The sequence below is a fragment of the Lipophrys pholis genome (genome assembly GCF_963383615.2).
Source record: "Lipophrys pholis genome assembly, chromosome: 4".
Classification (NCBI taxonomy): Eukaryota; Metazoa; Chordata; class Actinopteri; order Blenniiformes; family Blenniidae; genus Lipophrys; species Lipophrys pholis.
The window spans coordinates 29,277,717-29,295,180 of NC_137637.1; the positions used below are offsets into that span (position 1 = coordinate 29,277,717).

Sequence of the window (17,464 nt, forward strand, 5' to 3'; positions counted from 1 at the left end):
TTAAAATGTGCACTTGTGTGTGTGTGTGTGTGTGCGTGTCCGTCCGTGTGTATGAGAAAGGAATTTGGGGTGTTGCGTATTAATAGAAGTGGACTAGCAGTGAGCAGCAAACGCTGGATAATTAATTATGGAGGGTGATGTGATGCCGAGGTGATGGTGGGGGAGGTGGGGACGAGGTGCAGGGTTAGGAGTGTGTTTGGTTTGAAATATTAATCACAGGGAGTATGCAGGGTCAGCCCACAGCTAATGGAGGCCGTATTGGTGTGCTGGGGATGTGATGAGCTTCCAACTGTTTCTCACTAATGGCTTAATACGGTTATATCGGGGCATTCGTGTCACAGTCAAAGAATGCCGTGAATAGAAGGCATGTGTATCCACTGTGGGGTAATTTCCTGGGTTGGGTATGAATACTGCAACACTCAAATGCATGAGTCCACTGTCTGTGAGCTCAAGGTTCCCTTCAATTCTGAGTGCAGGTAGAGGTTGGTGATGAAGAAAAAAGAAAAAAAAAAAAGAGGTAGGTGATGAAGAAAAAAAAAAAAAAGAGGTTGGTGATGACTGCGTGTGAAGGCCATCAGTTCAGAGCTCAGCAACATCTCAGCTATCAGCATGACATGACTTGGCCTGTTTGGATCACAGCTGACAGTCTGATGTTGCTTTGAAAATGTTGCTGATTTGCGCACTTCCTTTAAAGAAAACAAATTCATCTAATTGGCATTCATCATAATAAGATCCACCCTTTGTTGCGGTGTTTGTAATTGTTATTCACAGAGACTCTTGTCATAGTTTACTGTTGTGATAAATACAGTTGACATTTGCATAATGGCTCAAAGTCAAAGCAGCTTCCCTGCCCAGTTAGGAAGCTTATATTGGATGACATTTAAATAAAGTGCTCTTCAATTTACATTATTTCAGGTACCCTCAAGGCACTGCAGCAAAGCTTAAAATATAAAATATCTCCTGTCTAATATCAGACGCAAACACAATTCTCTGACAGGGCCCTTTGGGACAAAGTCAAGTAAAACGGGTGAGTGTGTGTGTGTCTGTGTGTGTGTGTGTAAGTGTAATACCTCTTAATTTTGCAGTCCTTGGGGACAGCTAGCCTACAGCAAAGTTATTTCCAGGTGGGAATATGTATTAGGGTCGGAACTGATAATTATACTTTATCAGTGATTAGTCTTGCTGGCATGGCAGCGTCGCGGTGTGTGTGTTCCTGCTTCATAGCAAGACGCTTCAAGGTTCAATCTTCGTGCACAGTGGAGTCATTTGGTGGAAAGTTTGCAGGTTCTCCCTGTGTCTGCACGTACTTTTGCATATTTCCTAAAATAAAATACTGATTTTTGTATCCGAAATGAAACCTTTGTCCCATGTGGCCAGGTCAGGCCAGCGTTTCCTCTGGGTTCACTCGGCCACGATACAGTTGTGTCCATCTCTGTGATGGACTCAGGAGCTCTATAATGTGCCTTCCACCATGTGTAAACTAGGATATTCTACCCCCCTCACCCCCCCCCCCCCCCCCCCCCCCCCGCAACGCAATGTAGCCAAATGAACTAAAAAATATATAACTACCAGTGTACTTTCAGTAACATGTACTAGAAACCATCCAAGATCATTTCACCAAAAGTCCAAAGCGCTCATATGTTTTTTTTGTTGTTGTTTTTTTTTATGTAATATAATTTTTTTTATGTAATATAATTTTTTGCTAACGAGTGAAAGCCACAAAATCTTACAATCAGGAAGACACACTCTGGAAGCAACCAGATGATTTTCTTGAACGAAACAATCCATATTTATCAAACTGCTTTACACCGAATCGCTCTTCTCGTCAGAGTTCTAGCTCTGTCTTGCATCCAATCACAGACACGGTAACGATTTAACAAATAAATCTCTCCATGGATTAACAGGTTTTCAGCTCCGGTATAATAAGAGCACACATTTTCTCAGGTGAACGAAAGTTATTGTGATAGAATTCTGAATTATCGAGTTCAGTGATGCGTGTAAGAAAACCTGTAGTGGGCTTTATTTTAAAGCTGTGAGCAGTGAGCCTGTAAACTGCCCGTTTAAGCAAAGTTGAAACAAACAAGCCATGGCAAATGCATCATGTTGACTCAAATGAAACCTGACAGATAAATTGAACTCCGAGGTTATCTAACAGCCCGATCTTAAGTGGAGGTTGTGAGCATCAGTACATCATTGCCCTAAATTAAGTTGTGCTCTCCCATCTATTGAACAAATCAAAGGCTGGGGGGGGGGGGGGGGAGCGGCGGTGCGGTGGCAGCGGCAGCTGGACTCACATTTGATGCGTGCTGCAGTTGTAAAACTTCACCTCCGTGCTGGCGACCATTTGACCCGTCTCCTTTGAATTGAGACGGAGTTCCACGCCAGCCCAGTCTGAGAGAGGGACAGAGAGAGAGAGAGAGAGATAGAGAGAGCAATAAGTGTCAAACAGAAAACAATGGAGAAGGAGTGGAAATATAAATAAGAGAGAGGAGGGAGAAGTGAGAAAAGCACCGAGTGAGAAGGAGAGGAAAAAATATGAGTGGAAGAACCAAAACAATGAATAAACAGAAGAGGTCAGAATGAGAAGAAAATGCTAATACTTTTATCACATTCCTGTAAGGAGCCACCTGGTGTCTGCCTTCCTGGAAGGGCACATTGCTGTTGTTGTGAGAAAACCTTCAGTCAGAAACTTCAATTGAGGGATTACTGCGTACGCTCGGAGAAAATTCAACAGCTCCCTGGTACTCACCAAACTCTTTGGATAAACAAAAACATGCATGCTGGTCAGTCTGAATTGAAAGCTGTTTTCCTCACAGTGTGGATTATTGATATTTTAAGCTTTTCACCTGACATTGGCATCAACCTTAGTTTGTAAATTTGGGCTTGTCTATCTCCTGTAATATTGCTGCATTACTGTAATATCATTAATACAAAAGGATAATTATAATAAATAACTCAAATATTGGAGAAGGCGTGGGATTTGACAAGTTTACTTCTTCCTACCCCTTTTTAGTTATGTTTATTAGATATACGAGGTATGTATGTGTGTGTATATGTTTATAAATATGTGTGGTTATACTTAAACATAGATTATCTATTTACATAAGCTATAATTTATTTATTTTTCATCATCAAAAAGTGTACATGTACATGTGTGTGTGCGTGTGTGTGTGTTGGGGGGTGTATTGGTTATGTGATTGCAAAAATAATAATACAGTTTCTCACCCTTTTTGTGGTTGTTTTATAAACGTCATATCTGAGCTCACCTTGTCCTTCTGGTATCTGTGGAACCTCCCTCCCAGCAGGGGACAGACACATAACTCTGTTTCCATTGACGTGACCCTCCACTTGGGCTTGCTGACCAAATGAACAGGTGATTCCAGCAGAAAGATCTGGAACATTATTCACCTCGAGCAGAAGCTGGGGAAAAAAAACAACAAAAACAAAAAAAAAACAAAGATGAGAGATTTATTACACTGATAAAGGCACAGTGGTGAATCTGATGTTTGTTATTAATTTACAGCACAATAACTAAACCATTAGATTGGATTTGTTTGAGGACAGAAGTGGCACAGTTGGTGGACTAAAAAAAAAAAAAAATAGCTTGTGACACATTATTTTTCCGTTTATTGAGCCATCCAATAATAAGATTTCTGCCCTTGTTGTACAGACTACTGAAGGAGTGATATGTCTCGCCAACTTGCCTTATTCTCTCCCAGTAGATACCAACTGCTACACCCTCTGAATTGCCACATTTTGTCTCATTGAAATACCCGTGCAAAAGCCAAACAGTTGATTTTTACTGCCTTAATATTTCTAAACTCCATGTTTTCGATTAGGTGTAATATAACTAACCATCGCCTAAATTCAACTTGAAATTGAACGGACAAAAACAAGAGTAATGTTGATCCTCTCGTTGAATTCTTAGGGACAATGCTAATAAGTATGCTTCCCCCAAAATGTCAAACTTTTCCTTTGAGATAATGTTCTTTAGTGTCCTCTGAGCTTTTGGCTACCGTGCAGACAGCTGAATTAAGCTCCCGGAGAATGTAATCAACCTTTTGGCAGATGCACCGTAGAGGAAGATAGAGTAGCACGCTGCTACAAAAACAACTCCTACCTATTTTCTTTGCTGTCACATTTGTCTCCCATCCCACAATGCATGTTTTTAAACTCAAATAAATACAGCGGGCGCCCTGAGGGGAGATTCACCCTTCAGTCTGACTTCACCTCGCACAGAAACTAATCTTCTCTCCCAGGCGTATACTTACTGTACATGCTGTTGCACAAGGCTACTCACAGTGATTGCTCATAAACACTGGCATTGTGCGAGTGGAGTGACAGTGTGGTGATTGGCAGAGTGATAAGCAGACTCACGGGGACGCTGTGTGCTGATACAGCGATGCTGTCTGGGTGAGCAATAACCTTCACACAACGGTCAATGTCTGTGGCGAAGCGAAAGGTCTCCTCCGCTCGCTGACAGCGATCCCTCCTCGAGCACCTGTGGAGCGACATGGTCTCATTGAAATATATACATGACATATACAATACTGGAGCAGCGAGGTTAAGGGTGGGTTTCATGAGTTTAGTGAATTTATTTATTTACAGCGCCTTCAAGGTGAATTTCGTTGACATGAATGACCTAAATAATTGTGTAGCCAGCAAGGTGGGGGTGGGGTGCACCCACTCATATCCCCCACAGACTGAATCATAATCTTTTCATGTCACATTAAATCACTTTCTGTAAAAAAAAAAAACCTGAAAAAAAACATAAAGATTATTTTCAGACAGTGATATTAGTTTTACAATGTAATTTTCCTTTTTTTTCTTTGCATTACTGGAAAAAAAAAAACTATTAAAATGAGTTGGAAGTCTTTCCAGGTAATAAAAAGTAAGATCTGACAAGGTTATAGTGTGATCTTATATTAATCTCATAAAAGAGTATTGCAAAGCGATGGGAGTAATTTGTTTTCAGTCTCAGAAAAAAGGAATATCTGTTGAGGTAGTTCTTCTTGCATTTATACTGATATCAAGAGTTTTTGTCCGTGCATGCTTGGAGAGTTGTAGATGTGCTGGGTTTCTAAACACAAAACAACAACAAAAAGGAACTTTTAGTTTATCTGCTGTGGACTCTCACTACCAAACTCAGAGTATTTTGGCCGCTCACCATCAGCTTTTATGCGTAATGTGCACAGCAAGAGGAGACTTTGCTTAATACATTCTCAGAAGCTGCTGAGGGGGTGGCACCTCCTGAGACAGCTCAAAGAGCGCTGAGGCCTCTGCTGTAATTACAACTACAATTACAAAGGTGGACGAAAAATGCAATGACAGCTGTTGCTGGCTTGTCTCCTTCAGGCGGGCCACAGCCACAGGAGTATAGACAGTCACCTTCTGACCGCTCATCAGCTGAAGTGCCACCGGGAAAACGAAGACGCCTTTCAACTCCAACTGTCTTTCATTGCTTTTTTTTTTTTTTTTTGCCTCTTTTATTCACCATGTTTTGTCCGATGAAACCATTTGTTCCCCCTTTCCTGCAGGCTTTTTACATGCTCAGGAACACACACACTCGGTACGATAGGTGCTTTTGGTGCACGGTGCCAGGGGTGGGAAAGTGAGATGCTGAAAAGCGGTCTTCCTGACACTGTGAGAGTCATTCAGAGATTTGAAAAGGGACCCCAATCCCGACTTAATAGGGAGAAAAATAAAGTCGCCTCATTTTGCAGTGTGGGGGATCATGATTCACTTTGGTTTACTTGATGGGAACAGCAGCCTATCTGCTCACCGATAAGTGTGAGGCATTAATTTAAATAAGCAGCATAATGGGACTTGCAGACACAGTCAGCACACAGGAAAGAAAAAAGAAAAAAACAACTCTTTAATGAGGTAATTTAGATTTTCTAAAGAAGTTTTTTTCTTTTTTCCTCACTTTGCTGCCAATTTAATTTTTTTTTAAAAAAGGAGAGGAATTTAAATAATACTGATCATTATCAAGATATTGCATGCGGAAATGCGGACGTCATATGATGAGACGGGAGTTAAATCCCTGGCTGAGGTCAGCTTCAAACACAGCGGCTGGTTCAAAAACACCGGGTTTTAATCCCCTGAATCCCCTTTGCTCCATATCGAGGTATTATGCAAGCTAACCTGGGGTCAGATAATTAAGATGGAAGAGATAAGCTCGCACTGCCAGGTCCAAAATGTTCCCGGGGTATGTAGAGGTGCAGCTGGCACACCTGCTGTGATTGCAAGGCTAATCCCTCCATCCTCCATTAACACCAGTCGCCCTCTTGCCCGACAGACAATAAAATCTGGTGGGCATGCATTTTCTGCTGTCCTAAATAACATTATTTAGGAGGGATCACACTGTCCAGCAACCACTTCATAGTCCTCTGTTTTCTCTGCCAGCTGTTGATAATGGTGAACCCCGGGGAGTACAATGAGTCTGTTATATTAAATTGTACAAATCACATGACTTTGTGCGAGGCCTTCATTCCTGGCTTTCTGCAAGCTGTTTGGTAAACAATGATGTTGTGGTTTTAATCTCCCGGCTTTGATATGTGTATGTAAGCACTGGGAGGAGATATAAAAAAAAAAAAAAAAAAAGACGACCAGACTCACATATTGTACAGGACACACCAGCCACAGTGGGGGTCACCAGAGCTCAGACACTCGGCACATGTACCGTACTGCTCGCAGGCCTCCACAGGGACCTGAGCCACCTAGAGCAAAGGAATGACGGAGTTAAATTACAATAGTGCTTGCATAACGACAGAAAACAAATGGCAGGCTTTCAAAGGGTAATTGGATATTGCGTGTTTAACTTCAACTGTGTAGATGCAGTTTGGTAGGAACTACCACAGAAACTACATAGAGATAAACAATACAACGATAACACAACATCTGGACATGTCAAATACTCTTAGAGGGTTATGCAACCATCTGGCTTCATCAGACTGTTCAACAAACACTATGTTTATATATTTATTTATTTTCTATCCTGTTATCGTCTCAACCCAGTTAAGGATTAAGTTAAGTTGATATATGAAACCGGTGTTTTCTTCGTATCCATTTTTACATGTTTTCTTGAGTAACGTCTTGCATGCATTTCCATCCAGTCCCCCCTGATTCTCCGCTGTCCTTCACCTCTCTTTCACGACTTTGCGCAGTTGACCCCTTGAAGTACTTAATCGCCTGTCTCTTCGCCACCTGACCCCCCCCCCCCCCCCCCCCCGCGTCCTCACTGTGCCACCATCCTTCACTTTAAAGGATATCTATAAGCTTCCCGGAGACCGACACAGACATGTAGAGGAAATGGCGTTGGAGAGTATGGACAGAAAGCGATGCCTTTACTATTGTTGGCCCTCCCTCATACATGAGGCCAAATCCAGAAGAAACACAGCGCAGCTCCTTCTGGCCTTCTCTGTATTTCTCCAGCAGCATCCTCAAAGCAAAAAATTACATCTGTCGTGATTTTAGCTGGCATGAAACCAAAGTGCTGCTCACTGATCTGGTCTCGACCTCCACTCGCTTCCACGACTCTATACCACAACTTCATGCTGTGACTGATCCACTTCCTCTGGAGTTTTAGCAGCGTGAAGTTAGAAAGCAAGTCACAACTAACTCGCTCACATGAAGTATTTTACACTAATATTGTCGGGAATTGTGTCACCACAACCCCTTCAATTCTGGGTAGGTCTTCCTGTTTTTCACGAGTATCCCGGTTTCCTCCTGCAATCCAGAAATTTGCACGACAGGTTATTTGGTTACTGTGAGACTGCCTCTTTGTGTTTTGACCTGTCCACTCTAAAATCTTAAAATCACATTACGTTAGTCAGCGATACAATTATATGAGCGACAATGACTTGAGCTCATTTGAAATCTCGTGGATTAACTTTGCTTTTCGTATGCATTGAGAATACACTGTGAGGCAATTATTGCTTTAACCTTTCTTCACTCCCCCATCTGTTGAGCAGTGGCTAAATGGACATTATTTGTTTATCAAAAAAAAGAGCAAGGTCAATTTAAAGCTTCTGGATATATGGTATATCTCTGATTGGTGCTTTGGGCTGCTTCGTCTGCGGCTTTACTTTTTATTAGTAGCAGCCTAATGCTTAAAAAAAGATCATTAATTTAGACTCTTATGGACATTTTCTTCATAAGAAGGAGGATTTGATCTGAGGGCATATAGAAGGTTTAACAATATAGAATAATTTAGCAGATCGCACATCTGAGAGTTGTTACTGTCACGCACATTTGATCTAATAAGTGTGACAAGCATTGCTTTTGACAATGAATAGTTTAATTTTGATTATTTGTTTATTTTTCACGGACCATGTCCAAAAAAACATTAATCTTAAAGAAAAGATGCTTCGTACCAGATTTTCTATTTTCGTTGTGCACTCTCCAATACCAGATTTTCTATTTTCGTTGTGCACTCTCCAAATATTTAAGTTATTTTCTATTTCAATAAGTAATGTGTTATATGCCACTTTTGGAGTAACAATCCAGCAGTTATGAACAAAGAAGATGTTGAAAGAGAGCGATTAAACCATAACTTAAGCTTCACTCTCGCTCCGTTTGGCCTCGCCACAGTTGTTTGACTTGCTTATAAATTCAAGTTCTGTGCAGACGAGTCTCAAACTCTTGTGACAAATTAAAAATGGCTGTCATGGATAGAGGAAATAAGGTCAATGAAGGCATGCAGCTAAGACATTATGATGAAATAAAGAGCACTTATGATGGGGATGGAGGAAAGTCCATTTCATCATTTTTCTATTTTCTATTTCATATATATGGAAGCGTCATTACGAGGATATCCCAAAGGAAAACCACCTTGACAAAAAATGCCAACATGTAATGTTGTGGTTGTGGCCGCATGAGGAACTGTGGGCTTTCTTTTCTCTCAGATGTCAGAGAGCAGATCAAATGATACCACAACAATAGGAAAAACTATTTTGCAGCAACATTCTTGTGTGACTCATCTTGATGAAGGATATTGTACTCCACTAAAATGTAATTTCTGGATTTTCCAGCATGAGCATTAGGACACTCCAACAGACTGACAACCCCCACACTCCCCCTCTGCTTCCACTTCAGCCCACGAATGTCTGGCAAAGCATAAGTTCTACATTAGCTGCTGTGAGAGTCGCCGCCCCAGAATACTAAACCAGTTAGAGCCCCAGCCTGAGTCCGGCTATTTTATACTTGGTTATTATTCTGGGTCTGGACATATGATGCAAGCAATTTCCTGATGTAAGCAATCACAAATGAAGAGTGGATTATGGATTAGAGTGTCTCCGGTGCTCTTGATAGCATAAGTGGGTGCTCTCTCAGGTCTGTGTTGGCAAAATGGATTATCTGCCGCTCCCCACGAAATAACTTTCTCTCTTTTTGCAGCAGTTCAGAGCCCATTCGGTGCATTCCATTAACAAAATGATTTTGAAGCAAGGAGGGGCTGAGGGCTCTTAGTCCATATCTGACGCAGCAGGAATAATCCATGAATTGTTGTAGACCGGAGCTCATCTAAACTAACAAAGTTGGTCTGAGGCCGTTAGGCAGCTTGACCTTTGCAAGGAGAGAGCTATGGATCTTCCACTTTCTGCAACCTCGAGAAGAATCAAATGTGAAGCTTGCACTGTGCATCAGGGTTGATTTGTTTAGTGGAGCTGACCTGAGCGGGGGCTTAGTGAGCTGAATCCAAATAAGATCAAAAGACACGTCTTTTGGTTTTATGTGCACTCTGTGTTGAAATGCAAATGGATTAGCATCAGTCGCGCTCTCTCTGTGATATTCATGTTTATTTTAATATGTTGCTCTGCTCACACATGTATCAGACTACTGTATACTACTGTTCTTTTTACATTTACCCATCGTTGAAGAGCAGTCAAGATACAGTCAAAGGGGATAATTATACAACTTGTATCAACGCCTGCTGGCCGCAATCACACCAGCGCTGCTATGCAACATGCATCTTAATCTCTACACCACCAGTGAGCCACACTTTTATCTTACTTTGGAAGATTAAAAAAAACAAAAAAAAAACACAACATTAAAAACTATGATCTTAAATATCTGGATCAATGAAATCCTGTCTTGAAAAACGTATTGAGACAAAAAATGCTCAATTTGATTCAGTGTGATGTTGACGCAACACATCCGCGTGGCTGTCCCATGACTCTAAGTAAGTAAATTGAAAGAAGAAAAGAAAATCTACATTTTTTTTTTTTTTTTTTTCAATTTAACAATTCCACGTATATTGTGACCTTTTAATGAACACAGCTCAGAAGAATGAGACAAATCCTTCAGCATGTCTGGAGGTAGTATAGCGTTGAGAGCTTGCCGAAGGGAGGGCGAGATGTTGACATTTTAAAACAACAAAGATCACAGTTGAATACCTGGAAAGGCAACATTTACACTCTGTGATCTCATTAACAAAGGAGGAGGCCAGTAGACACAGTGATTTAAGCTCCTGCCGTGCTCCTCTGAATTATTGTCTTGAGATCAGAACTGTCTTTATTCAGCTTTTAATATAACTTGTAATAAGAGTGTAGTAATTAATTTTTTGGGGGGGAAAACCTCGACAAAGCTAAACGTTTTGGTCTGGTGAAGTGATCCTGAAATGGTGATATTTACAAAAGGCTTTCAAGTAACAGTAGCATACATAAGTGTATCTTCATTCTGTTTTGTTTCAATGTACTGCAGTTACCTCATAAATCATTCATGACCAGACGGGAGTATTTAGTAATTCTCATCAAGCTTTTGTTTGCCTTGTTTTTCGCAGAGATCATTTCTACTGGATAAACTGATCATTTCAAGCAAATAAAAGAAAAATAACCTAAAAAAAAAACTCCTCAGTTTCCCCTGAAGGCACAATGATAGTCCGACTGCCTCTTTAATGCTTTTCCAGCTTTACACCACTACAGGGCCGGGTGACGATCACGTCCACTATTCCAGCTGTGGGAATTACAAATTCTTTATCTTTTCACAACATCTGGGATGCCCTTACACTAATGCGCCACCTTATCATCTTACCAGTGTGCGATCACTCTAACACTTTCATCCGGATTTAGTGGAACTTTACGAATGCTGTCAGATGAGCATACAGGCTTTTAGACCTTTGCGCTGCTGTCATCCTATATCCTCGCTCTGCTTTGGAAAATCCACGTTTCACACCAGGGCCATTTCAGGTCATATCCAGCATTTTGTGCATTTTTCTCCCGATTTTTGCAAGACTCAGATATGTAGATTTGCTTAACACTTATTGTTAGTTATTGTAAAACCAGTTTTGTTTTGTGTGTGCACACTGTACAAATCTCTGTTTGAAAATGCCTCAAAACACATTCTTGTTACCTTTTTTGTTGTTGTTTTTTCCAAAGCACTTCATAAACTTTATTTGTGAGCGTGTTACCTAAATAAAGTTAATGTTACAACTGAGATAAATGTCATGCCCATAAAAACCTTTGAAGTCACTAAATCCCAGATAAAGTCAGGCATGTGTAAACATAAGAATTCGTACTAATACCGCCTGTTTTAAGAGGAACGTAAGGATTTTTAAATTGTCCAGGTGTGTACTATTTACATTCCCATTCAGTGTTGATGCAAACGTTGAGAATGTTGTGTTGCAGAGAGGAATTGTCTTCTTGTGACACCATAGATCTTTTTTGTCTGATATACTCCTTCATGAATTTCTTTTTTATCATCATTGAAAGTCATCTGTCTCTTTTATTTGCTAGTTTAATAGGTCTGTGAAGGACAAAAATTGCCCAAATAGTAGTTTGTGCCAAGATAATCACAATCTAACAAAGAGTCTCGTACTCCCTTTGGGAAGCAGGTGGCCCAGAAAGCAAAAGGAATTATCAACCAATCTGACCAGGTTTTGTCCACTGAATTCACTGCAGTGCCCTCAGGCTGGCATTATAATGTCCTCATATAATGTAGCCGAACAAACTGCTGCCACTAAGTCTGTCTTTCCCTCTGTTGTCGGCATTAGAAACTGTAATCTATATCTATCTGTCTATCAATCTATATTTGTTTTATTTATTCTAAATGTGTCCCTCCCTGTTGTTGACCCGTGTATGTGTTCATTTGCTTTCACACAGACCTACCTCACTCAGACTGAGTAAGCTGTAAATGAATTGTTCTTCCTGGAATCGATAAAGTTGTCTGGAATGAGAGGAGTCAATTTCGGGATTGCATTTTCAATTGAGTGCACTTTATCTATTCCAAAATGTAGATGAAACTCGCATCTTAGATCTGATATATAGGCTGATTTTTAATTTGGCACATTTCCAGTAACTTTCTAATTGCTTTTTCAGAATACATTCAGCACAGCAGCCTTTGTGTGTAACTTCTGGAAATGAAATACTTTTGGTTGGTGGGGGTTCGTGTACATTTCTTTATTTTCTTTATTTTTAATGCAATATTAAAAACCGGTGTGCATATTAATGTAAGGAACAGATAAATCCTAATGCATTAAACAATATTGTAATATTGGTAGAATATTTCAAATGAAAATAAAAAATAAGAATAGGACCTACTGTCAAAAAATGACAGTGTATTCTAATGGAGGGCAATATAACTGTTAAATTTACTGATTTGGAATAGGATTATATATAGATAAATATAAGGCTATTGTATTTTCTTATTCGATTCCAAAAGTTAATTTTGGGCATGTGGGAACAACAACAAAACCAAAACCAAAAATAAATATAACAAGAACACAAACACAAACAAACATAACAAGCAAAGCAAGCAAAAAATAAGTAACAAATGAGAAAGTAAATAAATAATGACCCAACATTTCCGAAAAGGAGTAAGAAGAAGCAAAGCTCATTTACTCCCACCTTAACCATCAGTCATTCATACCCCATGGAGTTATTTATGTACGTATTTACCAACAAACACTATATTATAAATATATATAAATAATAAATCATTCTTACACCCGAGTCAACAGCCCATCCTCCTTATCCTTATTGCGCTTTTTTGTAGACTAAATAAACACTAAACACAATATATTGACAAAGGGTTCTAATGCCCAGCTTCTGATTCTCCAGGTTCAAACGGTCGTAGTACAAACGCAAACTTGACAACACCAACTGGAAACCTGATCAAATTACGTTTGAAACTTCCACAATTCAATCTCTAGATTTACAAAGTTGTGATTTCACTGTGTTACTGAAAGTGTTGAACGTTTAAAAGCCATTTGGCGTTGACATATAGAGTTGGTAAATGGGTTTCTTGATCACGTTGAAGAGATCAGTAAGGGTATGTCAGATAAAACAGTCTGGAAACCAGTGTTGGACGATGCGCGCCCATACAAATGAAGGAGGAAACGCAGACAGACAGGCAGGCAGTGTAAGGGGAAACAAAGGCGAGGATGGGTGGGATTTCAAACAACGCTTTTACATTTTACAGAGTGGCACTTTGAGAGATTGCCCTGGAAAAACCCTGCAGCAGTCCCCCTCTTCTCTCAGGTTTAAAGCCTTAGCCATCACTTCACAGACTGAGGAGTGACATTCAGTGAGGTTGTTGTGTGTTTGGATTCAGAGCATTTCTATTCTTAGAAATGATCAAACTAAAGGCGCACACTGAGAAAAAAGATTAACTGCTGTGAAGATATTTTTTTTTTCCCCTCATATCAATAATGGTTCCCAATTGGCGTTTTGGTAAGGACGTAGACACACACATTAACACACAGATGATTCACACACATACACACACACACACACACACACACACACACACACACACACTCTGTGTCTTTTTTTTTTTTTTTTCTTCCTCAGTCTTCATCATCATGCTAACCCTGCATGTTTCACTCGGCGGGAGACAGAGGGGCTCATTGTTATTCCACATGGGTCGGCTGATCTCAGCCAAATCTGTCTGTGCTTCGCTCCTCATTCCACATCATTCCTGTATTGTTTGACTCCCAGGAATCTGAACATCTCTCATCTCTGGGATCTACTGGAAATGTGGGAAATCTGTGAGCAAAGCCCCCTCCCCGGGGGATTCCTCACCCGGGCTGCAGGGAAGAGTCTGAAGGGAAATCTGAGCAAAGATAGTGAAGGAGACAGAAAGAGGATGGCTTTACTCCGCTCCAGGCTCCTCAGAGCTACAAAGTCAAAGCTGTTCTAATATTGAGAGAAAATGCCCAGCAAAGCTGGGTTTGGTTTTTGCTCCGTTATTATGCGTCACCAAAAGCGTAGTAAAGAGAGCAGCTGGCTATCTCCTTGAAGGAAGCATGAGTCTCTCCTTGAAAGACCAGAGCTCATCAATAAGTGATGTCCTGTCTCTTTCGGTCTATCACACAGTAGGAAGAGCTGCCTTGATTTGTTTAAAAGACAGAACCCAGCACAATGCTCTTTCTATTCTCCTTTGTTTCCTTATTTGATATCCTTTTCTGTCTTAAACTTGAAGCTTTTAAGGATTTTCAGACATTTTTTGTTAAAGAGTTCGAGTCTATCCAAAATAACTGACACAACTGCAGTTGTGGCAGTGCCCTTTGCCTCTGTGTCCTGTGACTCCAGCTCAATACATTCCAGCAGTCAGAAGACAACTGAGAGCAGTGATAGGGCCTTTTTTTTTTTGGGCCGCACTGAAACCTAATCCCATTTCACAGTGGCATGCCGCCGAGCCAAAATAATCACTTGATGGGAGTTGAAAGTGATTACCACTGTTCACTCTTATCTCCAATGAGTGCAGAGAATATCGTCCAACAACAACAACAACTGCTCACATCTGTGATGCCGGGCCAAGTGCAGAGCAGACGACGGGGGATACAGCCACACAGAAAAAAAGCTGCCGATGGGTTTCTATGGGATGTGTGTGTGTGTGTGTTTGTGTGTGTGTGTGTGTGTGTGTGTGTGTGTGTGTGTGTGTGTGTCTGTGTGTGTGTGTGTGTGTGTGTGTGTGTGTGTGTGTGTGTGTGTGTGTGTGTGTGTGTGTGTGTGTGTGTGTGTGTGTGTGTGTGTGTGTGTGTGTGTGTGTGTGTGTGTGTGTGTGTGTCTATGTCTGTGTGTCTGTCTATGTCTGTGTGCGGGTGTGCTCTGCGTACAAAAGATGCATGCACTGTAAGTCGATTCGCATGGATAAGTAATTAGAACAGTGGTCCATCCCCTTTACACACAGCCTACATATTTAACAATCCCTTCTGGAGACACACTGTTTGTGAACGTTACAAAATTGCCACATTGGATTTTTGGGGGATAAGTCATTATCATCTGGTACGCTTCCAGCTTAATACCATTCATTTATTATTTATAATGAAATAATGTTTTCGATTTAAAATGATTCCTAAACTGTATGTACTAATTGAATGATAACGGAATGCTAGCATCTCTGCATATTAAAGCCTTATTCCAAGCATCCAAACAAATCCCTTAGGACAAAGATTTGGTGCAAATCTGTCTCTAATGACCCCAAGATATGGCTATGTGTACATTTTTATGTCAAGAAAACTAGAAATTTGCCCTCATACACATGTCGTATGTTGCTCAAGGCTATGTCGGCATGCTGAGCGTTCCGTGTCATTGGGGCTTGAGCCTGCAGGCTTCCATCTGAAAGACAGGCTCATCGTTTGCTACGTTGGTTGCCGATGCCGCTTAGGGCTTCTCCTGACAGCGGCACCGAAATCAGGGCGTTTCCTCACCTGATTGTCAGACATGACATAGAGAGCGTTCCTGTCCAGAGAGAAGGCCATGTCCCGGAGGATGGGGCTGCTATCCTTCATCACAGTCACTGTCTCGTACAGCACTCCTCCCTCCAGAGGACCGTCCGCCCTGATCTGCAAAGACGCGGACAAACACAGAATTGCAGAGACGCTGAATGTCACTCTTCAGGTCACAGCGAGTGGCTACTGTACATTTGCAGAGTGACATCTGTCCCTCGACTGTAAATCATTTTGGTTTTCTCCGTGCACATCCTTTTCCTCCCCGAGTAGAAAATAAAAAGAAGATAGAAAAGCAGCGTTTTCGTTAGGTTCATGAACCTCATTTTTCTATCTTGTTTTTTTAAAGATGGATATCGAACTTCATGAAAATCTCTCCTGCAGGACTGCAGGCAAGCATTACATTTCTCATTATTTCAGTCCTTTGCAAAGCAAAACCTGTCAAAGTATTTCTTCAGACCCACAAAGAAAAGCCCAAAATGTCAAAGCCATTCACATTTTGTACTGTGTTGGCAATCAGACTTGTTTTATAAAGGATAATCAGGAGTAAAGAAATCCTCCTTCACAGTAATTCCTGACAAGGTTTGGTTATTAAATGAGAGAATGCTTATCTCGTGAAGGGCATGACTGAATATTTTGTAAATGAACACATTAATTTAGATGTAAATCACAAAAACTAAATGGTTTAGATATGAAAACAACCATCCATTTTCTAAAAAGCCCCATTCAGGGTCATGTGGGGCTGGAGGTGAGCTCAGCTAACAACGGGCAAAAGCGAAATACACCTTGGACAGGTCGCCAGTCCATCACAATGCGAACGGAGAGACAGAAGCCACACCCTCACAACCACATCTACCGGCAATTTTACGGGCAATTATTGACAAAACGTATGCTTTTGGCTGGTTTAACTAGAGAAATCCGAGGCACTCAAAGGGAGAATGTGCAAACTCCACACAGAAAGACCCACCAAGCCCAAACTTTAGTAGGAGAACATTAACCACTGCACACCAATACACATGAAGCAGAGTGAGAAAACTAACATTGAAGCGACTATTTTAAATGACTTAAGTGTACTTTTGTAATTAAGGTCAAATATTACTTTTTCATCATCAGTTCTGTCTCTGTATAATCTCATTTGTACAGACGTGTGTCCCCTCATCCAAGTGGCTTCATGGGTTCATAGTATGAGATCTCTAGTACTGTGGATTGTCTTATTTAAACTTATCATATCTTATGTCTTATCATATCAATCCTATCTGGCATAAACCTGCATCACTTTAACATATATATGCATCAATAACTTGCTTCAATCCCTCATTCTTGAAAACTGCTTCAAGATAAACACGCACATAAAATGTTTATTGATAGCTGAAAATAGTTTCATGTCCCTAAGCTAAAAGCGTAAAACATAAATTAAAATTCCAACAAAGCTCATGATGAGGATTATTTCCGCCTGCCTTCCTTTCTCTTTAGTTATAGTTTGGTTTTCATTCAACAGTTTCTCTGGGAATATCTCTCATGTGACCAAAAGCTTACAAAATAAACAGTGTGGGTAATTGCAGAGAAGGTAGCACGAGGCTTCTTTGCTGCAGTCTGTGTGCAAGTTCTGTGCGAGTGTTTTTATCACTGTGCCTCTGAGAAACGGTAGTTTTGCGGCGAGTGATGACACTAAGAACAGAAAAAAGAAGACTGAAAAGATAGATAAGCTGATAGCCTACCAGCGGATTCAAGTAGTGGCCTGCGACACTGACCCACATTCACCCCTGAGGTGACAAGGCAGTGACGCAGCTGTGTTTT

General features: G+C 40.8%; 1 protein-coding gene across 1 annotated transcript in view; it reads right to left on the bottom strand.

The window, feature by feature from the left end:
- LOC308108412 (plexin-A2-like) overlaps window positions 1–17,464 on the bottom strand; it is a gene marked incomplete at its 5' end in the record, with an annotated part of 69,554 nt that overhangs the window by 34,070 nt on the left and 18,020 nt on the right. The window contains 5 exons of the mRNA XM_080461298.1: window positions 2,295–2,391; window positions 3,267–3,420; window positions 4,378–4,501; window positions 6,619–6,719; window positions 15,650–15,784. Coding sequence (XP_080317424.1) covers window positions 2,295–2,391; window positions 3,267–3,420; window positions 4,378–4,501; window positions 6,619–6,719; window positions 15,650–15,784 — 611 coding nt within the window. The remainder of the gene's footprint in view (window positions 1–2,294; window positions 2,392–3,266; window positions 3,421–4,377; window positions 4,502–6,618; window positions 6,720–15,649; window positions 15,785–17,464) is intronic.